General features: G+C 41.6%; 1 protein-coding gene and 1 long non-coding RNA gene across 10 annotated transcripts in view; one reads left to right on the top strand and one right to left on the bottom strand.

Annotated features, from left to right (window-relative positions):
• LOC110256427 (uncharacterized) overlaps positions 1 to 19,330 on the top strand; it is a 193,100-nt gene that overhangs the window by 27,192 nt on the left and 146,578 nt on the right. The gene's annotated exons all lie outside the window — the stretch shown is intronic.
• The window catches only part of ENTPD3 (ectonucleoside triphosphate diphosphohydrolase 3), a 35,361-nt gene that overhangs the window by 1,982 nt on the left and 14,049 nt on the right, over positions 1 to 19,330 (bottom strand). For 2 of the 3 annotated variants that reach the window (XM_003358380.5, XM_005669376.4), the window contains exons 5-10: positions 12,284 to 12,434; positions 9,608 to 9,767; positions 8,412 to 8,642; positions 3,740 to 4,012; positions 3,463 to 3,573; positions 2,069 to 2,206 (exon numbers count right to left, since the gene is read on the bottom strand). In XM_003358380.5, coding sequence (XP_003358428.3) covers positions 2,069 to 2,206; positions 3,463 to 3,573; positions 3,740 to 4,012; positions 8,412 to 8,642; positions 9,608 to 9,767; positions 12,284 to 12,434 — 1,064 coding nt within the window. The remainder of the gene's footprint in view (positions 1 to 2,068; positions 2,207 to 3,462; positions 3,574 to 3,739; positions 4,013 to 8,411; positions 8,643 to 9,607; positions 9,768 to 12,283; positions 12,435 to 19,330) is intronic. The other variant, XM_084987856.1, reaches the window with a different exon arrangement.

Genomic DNA, 19,330 nt, shown 5'->3' with positions numbered 1-19,330 from the left:
CCTCCCCAACTACAGAGGAAATATCCAGAAGAACAAATCATCAAGCCTCATCACAGGCAAGCATGAAGACAGCACAGTTTATAACAATGAGAGTTTTTCTATCATCGGGTACAGAAGTGACTATAGCTAAAGAGAGAAGGTGATGCATGTTTTACTGAAACTAGAACCAGTTTCTGAGAACAGGGAGTCAGTCTAAACAGACTTTGTCACTTTCATCTGATAGTTCCTTCATTTGTTTTTACAAGTTTTTAGGCTATGTATTAGATGTATAAATGTCTGAAATTTACAATCTTCATGATGAGTTGAACTTTTTAATCCTTATGTTATCCTCTCTGTCTCAAATGATATTCTGTATCTTAAAGAATACTTTGTCAGATATTAAATAGCTACACCAATTTTCTTTTGGGTAATGTTTTCCTGATAGTTAAATTTTTTAAACTTTCAATCTCTTCTTTATGCTTAAAGCCTAAATATTTCTCTTATAAACAACATATATTTGATTTTTAAAAAATTCAACATGAAAGATGTCTTTTAACTGGTACATTTAGTCTATTTATGTTATTGTGATTATTGATATTATTTGGACCTCTTACTAATATCTTAGATTTAAATTTTCATTAAGTGCCATTTCCCTATATTTAATTTTTTCCTTTATTACCTCAAAAATGATATAACTATGTTCCCCTTTTTAAGATGAGCATTTTAGGCCACTCTTATGTCCCTGTATCCTATGACCCCTACCTCACCTGCATCACTTAGCTATACTAGAATTCTGGGTTGTTATAAATGGATTCATAACAGTTAATCCATTAATTAATTGTTAATTAATGGATTAATTAACTTTGGTGTTAGTTTTCTTTTTTAATATAAATATTAACCCACAATGTTATTTCTTCTTACTTCTGCTATTTTTATACCATCTGGGTTTATTTCTCTTCTTATTTGATCACTTCCTCAAAAAATATTTCAGATATAAATCTTCATGTGATAAATCTTCTGAAGTCTTTTCTTACCCTCATATTTGAATACTAACTTGACTGAGTATAATATTCTTAATAAATAAAGGAAAAGAACTTGAAACCTAGAATTCTGTATCCACCCAAATTGGTATTTAATGGAAAGTCATTACCCATTCTCATAATATACTTTCCTGGTAATTAGATTCATTAAAAACAAAGCTTGGTGAGTAGATACCACCAACAGTCCTTACAGGCCTCCAGACATCCTTATTTTTTTGTAGATGATTCAATTTTATCTATGTAAAAGTAAACAGTCCCAGGCCTAATGCTGGATATTGCTTGTTTCAATCTAATTATTGCCAAAGCTAATATGGAACAGACTGACTCCAGACATATTTCAGGCTTTATATTAGCTATTCCTGAAATGAGAAAACCCTCCCAGAACCCAGGGAACAGACTGCTGGATGAGCATATCAGCAAGTCTGAGTCCCGAAATCAAGGTACAGAGGCCCCTCACCAAACGGTCATCTGGTAAGAGCAGTCATTCCAGCATCAGACCATTCTGCACACTTGAGAGTGAGTACAGTGACCTCAGACTCATTCCAAGAGCAAACTCTTATTTAATGCTGCTTATTTATTCCTTCATGCTCTACAGCATGTATCTCATTCTGACATCTGTGTAAAATGGAGAGCAGTTAGTCACTATCCTCTTAACAAAATTGTTATATTTGAAGCTTCTTTTCAGGATGAAAAGTCTCAGCTCCTTAACCTATTAATGCATTCACTCAACAAACATTTACTAAATACTTTACAGGTTTTCAACCCTGTGTAGAATGCTAGGATATGAGGATGAGAAAGCAGGTCTTGCCCCCACAGAGCTCAGATTCCATGGTTCTTAGCTTCCAGTCCTTAACTCATGTGGAGGGTTTTTGGCGACCACCTCTTCTGAATTCTTCATCATCTCTTCTCATAAGTTCACAGGGATCAAGACTCCTCAGTTCCTTTACAGCAAGTTTAAATCTACAATTATTTTCTACATTTCTTTCACACACATACACAAACATCTATTTTGAGAGAAAGAGGAGAAAACAACTTGTGCTTTGACTTACTTCTTTTTTAAAATGTATTTGGGGCCAGGTATCCTCAGTGAATTTGTATCCATTTACAAGCAAGTGGTAGATGTAGTGGGCTGAGAAGCAGTAGGAGCGTGCATACTCCTCATCAAACCGGGGAAGCAGCAGTGGAAGCTGAAAGCAGATTCAAAACAGGGAGGAGGCAAGTTTTAAAATGTATATTTCAGAACACTTTAGCTAAGCAGTCATATTTAAGAATTTTATCACCCAGAATTTCATAATTAAATTGCTATAGGAATTCCCTCATGGTGCAGCTGGTTAAGGATCCAGTGTTGTCACTGCGGCTCTGCTCGCTGCTGTGGTACAGGTTCAATCCCTGGCCCAAGAATTTCTGTATGCCACAGGCACAGCCAAAAAAAAAAATTATTGTAAAATAATACATTAGGAGTTCCCACTGTGGTGCAGCGTGATCCGCGGCATCTCTGCAACAACAGGATGGGGCTTCAGTTCCCACCCAGAGTAGTGGGTTAACGGATCCAATGTTGTGGCACCTGTGGATTAGGTCACAACTGCGACTCAGATGGAATTTCTGGCCTGGGAACTCCACTGGATGGCCCAAAAAGAAAAAAAATACAATAGCAAAAGATATCCCTATTTTATGTTTATTTTTTAGATTCCACATATATGTATTAACATATAGTATTTGCCTTCCTCTAATTATCTTACTATGCGTAGTAACCTCCAGGTCCACTCATGTTGCAAATGGAAAAATTTCACTCTTCATGTCTGAATGATATTCTATTGTATATATACACCACATCCCTTATACTGCAAAAAAAAAAAAAAATCCCTATACAACATCATGTAAAAACAATCTAAGTTTACAGAGTGCTTATTTTGTACCAAACACTGTTTTAACCATGCACCCATGGTTAGAATGTTAATCTGCAAAGTAGTACAATGTGGGGTCCCTATGATCCCCATCTTATGGATGTGGAGGAAGCAGAACAGCATAAAGGTAAATTCAGAACACATACATACATGCACACAAAACAGAATTTTCTCTGCTCTACCATGTTGTAGTGATATGGATCCTTTCTATTTTATTTATTTTATTTTATTTTATTTTATTTTATTTTATTTTATTTTATTTTATTTATTTTGTCTTTTTAGGGCCAACTTGCATGGCATATGGAGGTTCCCAGGCTAGGGGTCCAATCGGAGCTATAGCTGCTGGCCTACACCACAGCCACAGCACCTCGAGATCTGAGCCACGTCTGTGACCCTACACCACAGCTCATGGCAATGTCAGATCCTTAACCCACTGAGCGAGGCCAGGGATCGAATCTGTGTCCTCATGGAGCTAGTCAGGTTCGTTAACCCCTGCGCCATGATGGGAACTCCAGGATCCTTTCTCTTTAAATACCGACCTGACTCCAATTCTGTGAGCAGAAATTCCACATGCTTGAGTTGAAGGTGTGTAGGGAAAAGCTCCCAGAGAGGTTGAAAGCACTGGCTGTGTAGTAGAATCCTGCAAAAGCCTATAGGGAAGTCAGACAGAAGAAAGTTTTCAGAATGGGATATAATATGGAGGTTCCAGGATGGGGAATAAGAAAATGGGAAGCAGGTCAGCAGAGGAAAACCAGAAAGGTGAGACATAAATATTCAGTGGGGAAAAAAGGAATCTTTCAATGGTTTTGCTCTTACCACAAATGACCCTTTAACTTTTGGCTGATACACCCCATTGAAGGAACAGGCTTCTTGGTCATGGCAAGCTTTGAAGTTAAATAGAGATGCCACCTTTTCCCTACACAGTGATGGGTCCCCAGTTCCTTCAAAAGTGATGATGTTGTCAGGGTCATAAGTTTCAGGTCTCAGGTCCACTGTGCACAGGCTGCCAAACACGTGTGCTGAGGTGAAGGTGGTATTGTAATTCCGAGGGTAACAGGGGTTAGTGAATGTGGTCTCTGTGGAAGACTCCTATGTACAAAAGTGAGGTGTTAGAAATCACTCTTTTCTGGAGGCCCAAGAATTCATAAGTCTATATGTATAAAGTTTACTATGTTACTGTTGTAGTAGCAAAAAAGGACATAGAGGAATGGTTGATAAATTATGGAATATTAAAATAGGAAAGAAAATAAGTTATATATTGACCAGGAAAGCATTGAACCACAGCATCTCAGGCTGTGATCAATGAAGACATTCAGTGAGTAGGACTGGAGGGAGATTCTTTCATTTTTATTTTAATACCTTTTTGTATAGCTTGACACTTTTACAATAAAATTGTACATTCTTTTATAATAAAATGACCAGTATACTTCTGCTTTTTTAAAATTTATTATATATATATATATATATTTTTTTTTTTTTTCTTTTTAGGGCTGCATTTGCAGCATATGGAAGTTCCCAGGCCAGGGGTTGAATCAGAGCTGTGGCTGCCAGCCTACACCATACCCACAGCAACGACAGATCCAAGCCACATCTGTGACCTACAGCATAGCTCACAGCAACACAGAATCCTTAACCCACTGAGTGAGGCCAGGGATCAAACCCGCATCCTCATGGATACTAGTTGGGTTCATAAGCTCCTGAGTCACAATGGGAACTCCCTATAATTTATATTTTTTATGTCTGTATTTTCTAATTTTTTTTTCACTGAACATGTATTACTTTAAAACAGAAAAAGAGGAGTTCCCATCATGGCTCAGCAGAAATGAATCTGACTAGTATCCATGAGGACACAGATTTGATCCCTGGCCTCTCTCAGTGGGTTAAGGATCTGGCGTTGCCTTGAACTGTGGTGTAGGTCACAGATGTGACTTGGATCTGGCATTGCTGTGGCTGTGGCATAGGCCAGCAGCTACAGCTCCAATTAGACCCCTAGCCTGGAACTTCCACATGCTGTAGGTGCAGCCCTAAAAAGACAAAAAAGATAAAACAAACAAACAAAAAACAGAAGAAAAGATCTTAAGGAGGGAGAGAAGTGAATATATGTCCCTAACATCTACCATGCTCTCCAAGTGGGACTTGAGCCCTAGGGTGACTGAAGACTCCTCATTAAGGAAGTAACTTGCAAAGCATATATTTAGGTGTCATTCTCACCACACTGTGTAGCCCCTTACATTACAGACCAGAAAAACGAGACCCGGACTGGTAACATTTACTCAACCAGTGTTCATGATGCAATAATCTTTGGGAACCTTCTAAATTGGGGCTTGGCAACATATCTTTGGAACATGAAAGTATTGGTCAGGCAGGTGGGGACATGCATTTGTGGGTAATCCGCATCACACCTGGATCCTTCCCCTTACCTGAGTCAGAAGGTTTAGACAGCAGAGCCACCTTTACAGGCATCTAGATGTTCTCAGGCAAGTTGGAGACAATCCACCCTCATCCCTGTGATCTGTCTACAGTCAGAGGCTGGGGTCTCCTACCTCTGCCCCTAGTCCAAGGCTCACACCTTGAGACCTGAATTCTCAAATCCAATGAGACCTCATTCAGGTGCACTATTCACTTCTCTACTGTAGACTATTGGGTACATAGACAGTCATTCTTTAACAAACATTGTAGGAGTTTGTGGGTGTAAACACACACATACATACACACCAACTTCCTCAGGGCCAGTCAAATTTAAGAGGTTAGCTTCTCAGACTTCCACTGACCTTGGGGAAAGGGTGATTTCACCTGCCTCCCTTCTCCTATCAGAGGAGCCCCTCTCCCTCCTCCCCCTCCAGGGCCAGAGCTAGAGGAAAGGACATTAAGCATTGCTAGAAATAAAAGGAGACAGAGACGAGGAGACGCAGACAGAAAAGTTTGGTTGGGTTCCCTGTGGGGTTTGGTTTGGCTGAGTGAGGGGGGGAGATGCGAGTCTGGGGTGGGCACTGGGTCTCCTAAGCCATGAAAGAGTAGCTCAGGGCTGCCTGCAGGGTCCCTGCCCTGTCCTTCCCCAGCAGTGCTCAGCCTCTCCCGACAATACGTGTGGCATGTGTACTGGGGCTCCAGACTTTCCCGAGGTTGAAAGAAAAGTGTTGGGGGAATAGGCCAGAATTGGAGGGTGAATTCTCACAACCGACTCTGCATGACTATTCAGTAAATGTGGGGGTCTGAAGAAGTGAGTTCTGCTGGTGCATGACTATTCAGTAAATGTGGGGGTCTGAAGAAGTGAGTTCTGCTGATGACACCTTTGTGGGCTTTTTGTTTTGTTTTGTTTTTTGTTTTTGTCTGTTTGTTTGTTTGCTCTTTGGAGCCACACCTGCAGCATATGGATGTTCCCAGGCTAGGGGTGGAAGTGGAGCTGTAGCTGCCGGCCTATGCCACAGCCACAGCAACATGGGATCCAAGCTGCCTCCGTGACCTACACTACAACTCTACAGCTCGCAGCAATGCCAGATCATTAATCCACTGAGCAAGGCCAGGGATTGAACCCGAATCCTCATGGACACTAGTTGGATTCATTTCCACTGAGCCACAAGGGGAACTCCCAACACCTTTGTGTTTTTAAACCAACCCAACTTTTCTGCATGCTAGTAGCTGGGGAATACTGCTTCCTTCCTCAGTGACCAAATAGGTTGGAGTGCGGGGGTTAACCTACTGATGCTGTGTCCACTATGCTCCTAGCCTGAGCAGCCCTTGTCCCCTGCCTCTGGGTCCCATCAGAGGCCAGGATCTGTGGGCTTGAGTTGTTGGCCTTGTACCCCTCTAAGTGGTCAAGGCCCCTTCCCTTCATTTTCCCTTTGTCTTCATCTTCCCTTCTCAGTCATGGCTGAGATTGACGTCCCCCAGGCACTGGAGTTTGGGATCTCGGGTTGCATCCACGGTGCTAGTGCCCTCACTGACACACACAGTACTAACAGCAAGGTTTTTTGTTTTGTTTTGTTTGCTTTTTTAGGGCTGCACTTGTTGCATATGGAAGTTGCCAGGCAAGGAGTCAAATTGGAGCTACAGCTGCCGTCCTACACCACAGCCACAGCAAAGCAGGATCTGAGCCACATCTGTGGGCTACACCACAGCTCACAGAAATGCTGAACCCCCGACCCACTGAGTGAGGCCAGGAATCAAACCCGCTTCCTCATGGATACTGGTCAGTTTTATTTCTACTGTACCACAATGGGAACTCCCTAACGGCAAGTTTATATTAGTGACTTAAGTAGCCATCTGTGCCAGGAAGCAGTTACCATGTGAATTACTGACCAATATGATGGAATTTGGTTGCTCTAAAATCCCACCATATAAAGGGCCTCAAACTTGCCTAATATAGACTCATCTAAAATGAGGCCGAGGAGTTTGCGTTGTGGCGCAGTGGTTAATGAATCCGACTAGGAACTATGAGGTTGCGGGTTCGGTCCCTGGCCTTGCTCAGTGGGTTAAGGATCCGGCGTTGCTGTGAGCTGTGGTGTAGGTTGCAGACTCAGGCTCGGATCCAGCGTTGCTGTGGCTCTGGCGTAGGCCAGTAGCTACAGCTCCAATTCGACCCCTAGCCTGGGAATCTCCATATGCCACGGGAAGCAGCCCTTGAAAAAGTCAAAAAGACCAAAAAAAATAAAATAAATAAAAATTAAAATTAAAAAAATAAATAAATAAAATGAGGCCGATACAGCTCCGATTCGACCCCTAGCCTGGGAACCTCCATATGCTGCGGGAGCGGGCCAAGAAATGGCAAAAAGACAAAAAAACAAAAACGAAAAACAAAAAGCAATAAAATGAGGCCGAGCCTGGAGAGGGCTCTGCTGTCTCCTCTGTCAGCAAACATTTTTCTTGTGACCACTTTTATTATTCGTCTATACTCAGGGCAGTCTCAACATTGTCAGGCTTATTTATCTATTGGTTTAAAACAATTTGTCTGGATAAAGGGATCCCATGTCCTGAATCATTTACAAAACAGCTGGAGCTCTGGAATTCCCCTGGACTTTTTTTTTTTTTTTTTTTTTTTTTTTGTCTTTTTGTCTTTTTGCCATTTCTTGGGCCGCTGCCAGGGCATATGGAGTTTCCCAGGTTAGGGGTCTAATTGGAGCTGTAGCTGCCAGCCTACACCAGAGCCACAGCAACGCGGGATCCGAGCCGCGTCTGCAACCTACACCACATCTCACCGCAACCCACTGAGCAAGGGCAGGGACTGAACCTGCAACCTTGTGGTTCCTAGTCGGATTCGTTAACCACTGCGCCACGACGGGAACTCCTCCCCTGGACTTTTGACTCAAATACATTGGAAATGGTCAGCACATCAGAGAGAGAGAGCTTGAACCCTCACAAGTAGATAGGAAAATGCTATTGTTTCCATGTACCTTCTAATTGGAGTGGAAAGGACAGATACCTAAAATGCAAGGCATCTTCCCCTCAGTCAAGACCCCTGAGGGAACACCTGTTGCCCCAGCTCATGTACCTGAAGAAGTGCCAGAAACCTCTTTTCAGCCTCATTCCGGCCGTAGCACTGGAAGCTATGTGTGTAGAGTGTGTACTCATAGCCATACAGGGACACCTTCATAATGTCGCTGGTGTTCAGCCCCACCTTCTCTTCTGCTGCGAAAGATATTTGGGTGGAGGCACCACCTAAATCCAGGGCACCTGTGGTCTCCACTCCATTCGGATGCACCCACATATGCCACAGACTCTTCTACATAGTGGGAAAAAGAAGAAAGAAAAAAGAGCAATGGTATTGTCTCTGACTGGCCAGGGTCCTCCACCCGAGACTCATCTCTTATTGTAAGAAATATGACATGGGGAGCATTCAGAGCCAGACCTCTCCTTTATTTTAAGGGTGGTGAACTCAAATGTTTACAAGGACTGGACAGGCAACATAAATGAGTGAAATAAATTAGGCATAGCAATAGGGAATGGTGGGGACCGTGGCAAAGTCTGGAATGCATGATCTACTCTTTGTTCTAGTTAGTTGTTGCCATGCAAGAATGTGAGTCTGCTTTGACCAGTTCTTCCAACTTTTGGGGAGTGAGGGGGTCAGGAGAAGCTAGAAATGTAAATTTTTATGTGAATTTTCCAAAATATTAACTAAATTAAATAAAATTAAATATATTTAAAGGGAAGAAAATAGGTCTTAGGCTGGACATGGTATGGGTGCTCTCAGTTTATGCCCTCTCTGACATGCTGATTACCTCTTGGAGTCAGCTGTCTCTGCACCAAAGGAGCAGAGAGGTATGGGGACTAGAGCGTGAGGAGATCTGAGGACACAGAATGAGTTGGGAAGCAGGCTACCTAAGGGCTCTATAAGTTCCAGATGACAACAGAACTTCTTGGAAGGGTCATTTTCTAGTTACCCTTCAAATGATCCATAGCCCACCTGCTAGATTTGGATCCTCCTCAGCCTCCAGTTTCTAATTAGCTAATAAAGTGATGGTATTTTTCTTCCCCCATGCATTTGATTCTGTTAACATCTTGCCCAAGGTTTTGCCCCAGCTATATGTCTTTTCTTAGCTATTGTATCATAGGTGTTTCCAAAATGCATTATATGATAGAAATGACACAGGACAGATGGCTCTGTTGGCATGCACCTCTGCTAAAGCTACCAACACAGGGGAAAGGATAAACAGAAAGATTAAAAACCATGCATTTGTTTTCACACACCTCCAGGAAATTTCCCATTAAATAGTTGGCTGTAATCCATCCATATATCCCTTCCTCTTGCCCAGAAATGATTTGAGCACCCCTAAAATCAAAGGGCTGAGACTCGAAGTAGTTTTGGATGCTTGCAAGGACTTCATTAGCTGCTGTTTCGTTTTGCAACCTATGCAAGGCACAGAACACAAAAGGCTGAGTGCCTAGACAACAATCTTAAAATAACCTCCCAACCCCCTGCAGGCAGGGACAGTTTTCCAGATGTATATAAGATATAGCAACCCCTTTTGCAAGTTGAAGTCTACCAGGCAACCACGAAGGCAGGATGCACTTGTTACCTGTCAAACTGCCAAGCAGGAAAATAACTGCCAGTAAAAATACCACTTGTTCTCTCTTCCCCTACCTATTCCTTTTCTGCTCTGTAGCAACCAACTAATCAAAAGAGCTTCTTGGTCAATCACTATTGCTCTCAGATCAGCAGAGGAAATAACGGTGAAGATGTAGGAGTGGCATAAGTAATCTCTTCGGGCACCGTAAAAAGAAGCCCTCTAATAAGGCCAGAAGGAAGGGGAGCTTAGGAGGTAGGAGGAAAGGAAAAAGGTTGAGTTCTCAGCTGTCCTTGCTATGCTCTTTGGGATGGCATCATTATGAGAGGATATGATGGCCATCATGGCTGTCACTGAATTGAAATCCATTGTGTGCTGACCCATGGAGGAATGGCAAAATAACATAACACTCATGATATAACAATTATATCATTCATCTACTGCCATTTTAACCTATGGAAGAAAGCTCACTTGGGAGACTCTTCCCTTTCATTAGTGGGTTTTAAAAAAGTCAAGGGCACTGGCTCACTCTTGGTTCAAGAAGAAGAAAGGGCAATGCTACAACCAGATGTCCATTCTAGTTCAGTAGCAAATTATTACTGCTTGGAAAATAATTAAGAATTTTCCTAGTTTTATCAGTTCCCAACTCAAGGACTCTCATTATTGTTTTTTTTTTAAATAATATATTTGACATTCCTAGCAATTAAAATATCAGCTAGTTCCTCAGAAAAAATGGATCACCATCAGGAAGTTTTACAAGGAGGAATTAATATTTAATTTATTCAAGTGGGACCTTCACTTTTTTCCCAAGTGATGAACTTTCTATTCCATGGTTTTGTCATGGACTATAAATGATAGAACCTTTGAATGATTTCTCACTGAAAGGACTGGGAGGAAAGCAGCAAGAAAAAGATTGGTTTTTTGTTTCCATAAGAAAGAAAAGGCAGAAGGAAGGGATTTCTGTGTTATTTCTATCTTAGGTAAACTCAATAATTTTATTTTTTTAATTTTAATTTTTTTGTCTTTTTTCGTCTTTTAGGGCCGTACCGGCAGCATATGGAGGTTCCCAGGCTAGGGGTTGAATCAGAGCTGTAGCCACCAGCCTAAGCCAGAGCCACAGCAATGCGGGATCTGAGCCACGTCTGCGACCTACACCACAGCTCATGGCAACGCCAGATCCTTAACCCACTGAGTGAGGCCAGGGATTGAACCCGCGTCCTCATGGATGCTAGTCTGGTTCTGTTAACCACTGAGCCATGATGGGAACTCCAACTCAATAATTTTGAAACCACACCGGAGATCTCAAGAGTGAGCAAGGAAATATGACTTACTTCTGCATTCTACGTGGTCAACCAGGGCATAGGGATAGAAACAGGAGAGGAAAACTGCAAAGAAAATGCCCCATCCAACTGAGGGTGTGTCATGGTTTTTTTTTTTTTTTTTTTTTTTTTTTTTTTTTTAATAGTCATGTTAAAGTGGCTCTGTTTGTTTATTCCTTTGTATTTTCTTCCTGTGGGCAAATGAAGAAAATACATGTAATTTTACATTCCTGGGATCACAGACAAAGTGGCTTCAAAGCAGAATGAGTGTCATCTTTTGGGGAGAAAGCCTTATTTTCAAAGTATAGAGCAGTCTCTACCCTTTAATTTAGATAGATTTCAGTTTGGTGTTTTTTTTTTTTTTTTTTTTAAACCTATTGTTCTTTTATTTCAAGGTCAAGGAAATGATGTAATGGAGAAAAAAATGAAGAGAAAGGACATTCGAAAATAATGCAACTGGGCTATGTCATGGCTTCATACTTAGAAGGAACTGCTTAATTGGATGAAATGAGATGTTTGTTTTGTAATAACTCCAAAGGCTTTGACTGGGGTGAGGTTTAGAAATCCCATTATTTGAAATCAGATCTCAGTGACATTTTGTACATGAATGGAAGCTACACAGCTTAGTAATAGAGTGGGTTGAACTTAGTGGAACTGGTTGTTCATAGGTGTCAAAATGCCAGAGGGTCAAAACCAGTTTTTACTTTTTGTAAAAAAGTAAAAGGGTTAGGGTTAGGGTTATTTTTACTTTTTGTAAAAACTAGAGGTCTATGTCTCAAGTAGATTTTATGTTCCTTTCCATTTTTTCAGAGTTCTCAGTAAAATCAAGGGAAAGGGAATCAATTTTAGAACCGTTTATTTCTGAGTATTAAAATAAAGACTAAACATTTCCTAATTTTTAAAGCCTGAATTTATGGCAGAATATGGGCTTCTTTTTTTTGGACTTATTCCCAGAAATAGAGTTATAGTCATAGAAAGGTTCAACACATTCCAGGCTATTTTGTTCCAACAGGCTCCTTCAATGCCATTCTAGCCCTTACCTCAGCAAGCGCATTCCAGCCGTGGCCCCGAGGTAAATGCAGGTGGATCCATGGAGGTGGGCTGGAATCTGCCCCTTGACTTTTTGCATGCAATCCTCAAAGGCTTTGGGGACATCCTGGGGGTTTTCCGCATAGCTAGAGATCCCAGAGCCTGAAAAGCAAGCAGTCTGCACTTCATAGCATTCCCAGGAAACAACAAGAGTGGTACAACTTTTAAATACAAAACAAATCAGCTTTGGAAATTATTGGGTTTTAGTAGAGGGTTGAAAACAGGTGTATGTGTTAAGTGCCATGTGGTCACACCAATGAGTCAACTCCCAAAGTAGGGAAGGAGGTATTTCAAAGGTGAAAAAAATGACCCAAGTCCTCCTTTTAAAAAGTTCTCATTATGGGAGTTCCCACTGTGGCTCAGCACTAACAAACCTGACTAGTATCTATGAGGATGTGGGTTTGACCCCTGGCCTTGTTCAGTGGGTTAAGTATATGGCATCGTTGTGGCTGTGGCATAGGCCGGCAGTTGTAGCTCTGATTCAATCCCTAGCCCGGGAACTTCCATATGCAGCAGGTGTGTCCCTAAAAACAAGCAAACAAACAAACAAAAATTCTCGTTATGGGAATTTGAAATATAAATAAAAGTATGGAAAAGAGTGTAACAAATCCCATGCACCCTCCATATTCGTATTTTTTCTCTCCTTTTCACCACCTCATTTCTATCTAGATTGTTCGAACTAGAGTCAAAATACCATCCATTATAATTTGTTGATATGTCTTTTAAATCACTCTCTCTCTCTCTCTTTTTTTTTTTTTTTTTTTTTTTGGCCACTCCTATGGCATATGGAAGTTCTCAAGCCAGAGACTGAACCCATGCCACAGCAGTGACCTGGGCCACTTACAGTGACAACACTGGATCCTTAACCCACTGCACCACAAGGGAACTCCTTAAGTCTCTTTTAATATATAAATTCTGCCTTCCCTTTCCGTTTTTTTCTTCATACTTAAATTTTTTTCCTTGAAATTTCATTTGCCTTATAGAGTTTCCCACAGCCTAGAATTTGTTGATTGCATCCCCATGCTTCATTTAATGTTATTTGGTCCCAGTTTTTTTTTCTTTTTCCTATAAGTTGGCAACTGAATTCAGAGGCTTAATCAGATTCAGGTGTGGATTTTTCAGAAAGAGTAATTTATAGGGATTAATGTGCACTTCCAATAAGTGTCTGGTTGTTTTTCTCTGTATGCTGTTAACAGGCATCAGTGATCACTGCTTAGATCCACTAGGGTTTATGAAATGGTGATATTTTATTTCCATCTTCTTGCATCACTTTTTACCTAAAATGCTTTTTTTAAAAAAATTCAATGAACTTTACTGTGTTTATCATTGTACAACCATCATTACAGCCTAATTTTAGAACATTTCCATCCCAAACCCCCAGTCCACCCTGGACCTGGCCCCTTTGTAACAATAAATTTTTCAAAGTCTGTGGGTCTGTTTCTATTCTGTAAAATGTTTTTATAAGAGGAAAACTTCCCAGTCATTAACCGTTTGGCTACCCTAGAATACAGTTTGTACAGGGAAGGCAGGATGAGTGCTTGATACTTGCCCTTGATTTATAAGCTTAAAAAATATAGATCACATCTCCAGTATCTTCCTAATTTAACCAATGAGGGATTTTGGTTTTTTGTTTGTTTTGGATCTTGAAGAACATATGAATTTAAAGATATATTAGATATGCTTCAGTTCACTGCAGTTATCATGCTTTTTTTTTTTCTTTTTTTCTTTTTATGGCCACACCTGGGGCATATGGAAGTTCCTGGACCAGGGCTCAAATGGAAGCTGCAGCTGCAGCCTGTGCCACAGCCACAGTAATACTGGAACCCAGCCACATCTGAGACCGATGCCACAGCTTCTGGCAACACTGGATCCTTAACCCACTGAGTGAGGCCAGGGATTGAATCTGCCTCCTCAAAAAGACAGTGTCGGTCCTTAATCCACTGAGCCACAATGGGAACTCCCAGTTATTATTGATGGCCCATCTTTGTCCAGGGGAGCTCTTCAATTTGGCTGCTGAGTCCTTTTGACATGATCCCAGAAACCTTTAAGAACTTCTCTGCTTTCTGATATAAGACATATCAATGACCTTATACACTTCCTGTCCCAGATCCGGAATCTGCCATTTCTTCAAGAAATCCTTTTTTTTTTTTTTTTTTAATTGAGTAGTGGAATTTAGCATCCAAAATTTGGAAGCTAGGGTGCTCACTGTAAGCCTTTCCAGAAGACACACCTAGGGAAAAGTTAATTTCAAGAGAAAATACATCATACATACTTAGTGGTATTTCTCATTCAAAACTACAGTTTTCTTCCTTGAATTCACTGCTCTTATATCTATATCTTCCTTTTCCTATGCTAAAAAATCCTATTTCCCAGCACCTCCAACCTAATGACTCATTTGCTTTATTTCACAATCCACACATAACAGTCCCAGTATGACAATGACAATACCAGCACTACCACCAATGTAGGATTATTGAAAAGTTTAAGATTATTATTTTTTTTTTGTCTTTTGTCTTTTAGGGCTGCATCTGCGGCATATGGAGGTTCACAGGCTAGGGGTCGAATCGAAGCTGTAGCTGCCAGCCTAGGCCAGAGCCACAGCAACGCAAGATCGGAGCCGCGTCTGCGACCTACACCACAGCTTACGGCAACGCCCGGATCGTTAACCCACTGAGCAAGGGCAGGGATCGAACTCGCAACCTCATGGTTCCTAGTCGGATTCATTAACCACTGCGCCACAACAGGAACTCCCTCCAAGATTTTTTTAAAAGTTCCCTCCCCTTTCTTTTTTTGGCCACACTGTGGCATGTGGAAGTTCCTAGACCAGGGGTCAAACTCATGCCACAGTTGCAACAAGCGCCACAGCTGTGGCAATGCCAGATCCTTAAACTGCTGCGCCGAAGGGGAACTTCCAGATTTTTTAAAGTTCCTTTTGTCTGTAGGGTATATCCCATTAGGCATGTACAAAAGAGATAAAGTTTTCTTGAAGTACATACATTCTAGTTTTTCTGCATATCATTTATGGCTTTTTTTCATGCTAAAGGAGGAGAGTTGAATGGTTACAGCAGAGACCATATGACCAACAAGTGAAAAATATTTATCCTTTAGCTCTTTCCAGAAAAAGCTTGCTGTCCCTGACTTAGAAGATTTATAGTTATCTCCAACTTAATATGTCCAAATCCAAATTCCTTAATCCCTGCCATGTCCTCAACCAATTCCACCCCTAGTGTTGCCCACTCTTAGGAGATGGAACCTTCATGTACACAGTTACTTGGGTCAGAACTGATGCTCAGACACCATCAATTTAGATGACACATTTACTCTATCATAAAACCTTTTTGGTTCTTCTTTCAAAATACCTCTTAAATCTGAGTACTTCTCACCCCATTCCCCAGAACTATTCTCAGTCAGAGGTTCTCAGCCTCAGTACTACTGATGTTGGGGGCTGGATAATTCTTTGTTGTGGGGGGCTGTCCTATGTGTTGTGCAATGGTTAGCAGCATCCCTGTCCTCTACCACTAGATGCCAGCAGCACTGCCAAACCCAGTTGTACAATCTAAACTTTCCCAGCCATTGACAAATGTTCCCTGGGGGGCAAAACTGCCCCATGGTGAGAAGCATCAGTCTAGGCCAAACCGCCATAATGTCATTTCCCTTCTCCACTGCTCTAAAAACCCTGGTTAATCTTAATCTCTTGGGTATGTGTTCTGTATTGGCAAAGGGACCTGTTAAAATCGTGTCATATTGTGTTAGTTCCCTGGTCAGAATCTTCTAATGGCTTCCCAATATAGTTTGAAAAAAATTCCTTAGAGTAAAAGTCAACCCCCTTACCGCATCTCAAGGCCCTCTATGAGCCAGCCTTAGGGACGGCTTTGTCTTCATTTCTTACCTTTGTTCCTCTTACTCATTTTGCCCCAGCCACATTGGTCCCTTTGCTTTTCCTAGAAAAAGCTGAGCAACTGCCACCTTTGGCCTTTTCTCTTGCTATGCCCTCTGCTCAGCTTGTTTTTCCCTCAAACATATGTACAGTTCACCCTCTCATCTCACTTTTGTCTCTGCTTGCTCTTTCCTTCTTTGCTCTCTCTTGATGATACTGTCTAAAATAGCATGATCACTCTCTACCTATCTACCTGGTTTGGTTTCTCTTCAAGCATGTCTCCCATACATCTTATACCCATTTATTTATTGTCTCTCCATCATTTATAAGTTCTATAACAGCAGAAACTTTGTATATTGTTTATTTTAGAATTCCCAGTGTTAAGAACAGCACTGGCAAACAGCAGGCACCCAATACATATTTATTAAATACATAAATGAAGCAAGCAATCAATGAGATTTTCAAATCAGCTCATAACACTATAGTAAGGGGATTGTGTAGTCCAATCTAGAGCAAACAAAATATATTCTGCAGAGCTGGTCTGTGGATAGGGACTGGTTAGAAGCCCAGCTAGAATGCTGAAATGTGGAGTATTGGAGCATGTCCCTTGAGGGCCTATTTTCATAAGTTTCTTAAGCTTCTCAGATGGAAAAGGAAATTGGGTTCATAGGCTTATGGGATACTGGGACTCACAACCCCAAGAAAAGCGTTAAAGGAGTTCCCTGGCGGTTTAGTGGGTTGGGGATCCAACATTGTCTCTGCTGTGGTCCAGGTTGCTGCTGTGTCACAGTTCGATCCCTGGCCCCAGAACTTCCCCATGCTACAGGCATGGCCAAAAAGAAAAAAAAGAAAAGAGCTAAAAGTGCTATTCCAGTCTAGGAATTTTAAAGTGTTGAACAGATGGTATAGGACTTATTTGAGGTGGACAGAAGCAAAAGGCATGTGTTTAAGCAAAGGATGCTTTTCAACACCGTAGTGGCCTAGTCCCTGGGGCAACTCTTGAAGATATTGCCATGGAGGAGGTATTCAAGTTTACGCTCCAGTAGAGTTTAAAGAATTTTTAACTGCTGGTTTAAAGGGAAAACATGAATGTTGCTTGTGGGAGAAGGCAGCAGTAAGCACGAGTCCTGCTCCCTGTGAAAGATATGAAGGCCAGGCAAGGAAACAGTGCCAGCCAGGGAATGGCTTTACAGCAAGCAGCCAGCTCTACAGACACCAGCGTGGGGACCAGCAACTAAGGCAGCACCCAGTGAACTCATGGAAAACAGCAGCACCTGAGGACAAATACTCACCAGAGACCCCCAAGAAAGACATTTTTAGGGACCCAGAAATCCAAGAAATGCCACTGGGAAAGCAAGCATTCATTACTTCCTCAAACTGGCCAAGGAAGGGGAGACCTGAGAAAGTTTGCAACTGAGAAACTAAAAGCCCAAATTATGCTTGGCTAAGCCACATGTCCTCGAGGGGGTGACACTTGCCAGACTTTAACTTGAGCTGAAGTTTGTGGTCTTCTGGTCATTCTGAGTATATATGGATCCCTGAGGCTACTGTGATCAAAGGGAAGATCCAATTATGGGTGTAGTGTAGGCTCCATGACCCTGCCTCTCCCCTAAATCACATCCAGGATGGGCCAAGGGCCCCTTCCCCTGAGAGACTGCCTATGTCCCTCCCCATGAAAGTGCCACCTCTCCATACAGTCAGAAGCCATCAAGACTGACTTGGCTGAACTGGGGGGTAAAAACAGATCTTAAAACTGGGTGATAGTAAACTTTTGGCAAGGATATCCACTGGGAGCTCTAAAGTGTGGTGCCCCATGATTAATAATAGCTAACACTTATTGAGTGCCCACTGTATGCCAGGCATTTGCTACCTGCTTTACATATAGCAGACCAAGAATATTATGAAGAAACTAAAAAGACAAACCATAAACTGTGAGAGGGTATTAGCAACTATATTATAATAATATTAGCAAAGCATTCATATTCAGAATATATACAAAGAATTCCTATGACCCAGTAGGAAAAAGTCAAGCAATTCAGTACAAAAATGAGCAAAAGACATGAAAAGGCATTTCACAGAGACAGAAATAGTCATAAATATATGAAAAGATACTTAACATTATTAGTTACTGGGGAAATACAAATATCCATCAACAGGGAAAAATAAATGAGATACTGCTACTCATAACAACATAGATGAATTTTAAACACCTAGTGGTAGTGAACAAAATACATTACAGAAGAGTAAATGTTCAGCTTCAATTATAAGTATGTGCTTGATTTCATTTTCAAAAACAGGAAAAACTCAATGCCCAAGGACACAATTATAAAGATGAACAAGCAAACAGTAAACCTAACATTCAGGATATGTTGTGGCAGAGGCAGGGAGTGTGTGGAGAGTCATTAAAGATGCTGATAAAGTTCTTTTTCAAGGGTTGGCAGCTCACCGGTCAAAGAGAGTTCACCACCTTCTTTAACCAGCCTGTGACCTAAGATATTCTTACATTTTTACCGTCCACCCCTGTCTACCTCTCTCTATGTGATACCTCCCTACCGACATACACAGCCTATTGGTATACAATTTTCCATGAGTTTCTCCTGTTTCTGCATGTCTTGTGACAAGAGGCAATGACTGCCTTTGTTCTGGATTATCTTTTCAAGGATATTTGCATAACAAACAGGCTTGGAAGATACAGATAGGGTTTCCCTCCAGAGCAAAAGGCAGGTGCCCTTTATAAATGTTTCAGACTCACTAATCTCAGGGTTCCCTTTCTGTAACACAACCCACTGTGGGAGCATGTACCATCTGGCCCTTTTTACATCATCCTGAGCAAACTGGGACTCAAAGAACCAGTGTGAGAAAATGCTGATACTCAGGCTACAGCTATTACTGTAAGTGATTCAGACCCAGGAGTGGGTCCACCAGCATTCATGAAAGTGCAGCTGGGTAGAAGCTAACACCATCCACAATTTTTGAGCTCCTCCCCCATTTTATAGATGAGACATCTGAAACCCAGAAAAGCAAAGAACTGGCCTAAGGTCACTGCACTGATAAGTAGCAGCACTAACAGGAGGTCTCATATTTCCCTGATACCAAGCCCGATGCTCAGTCTCTGCCTCCA

This window comes from Sus scrofa, chromosome 13 (genome assembly GCF_054392235.1).
Source record: "Sus scrofa isolate SSC_HxYL_T2T_F1_AM1 chromosome 13, Sscrofa_HxYL_maternal_Yorkshire_Landrace_v2.0, whole genome shotgun sequence".
In the NCBI taxonomy this organism is placed as follows: Eukaryota; Metazoa; Chordata; class Mammalia; order Artiodactyla; family Suidae; genus Sus; species Sus scrofa.
The sequence above is the reverse complement of the archived record's forward strand: the minus strand, read 5'-3'. Positions and strand labels throughout refer to the sequence as shown.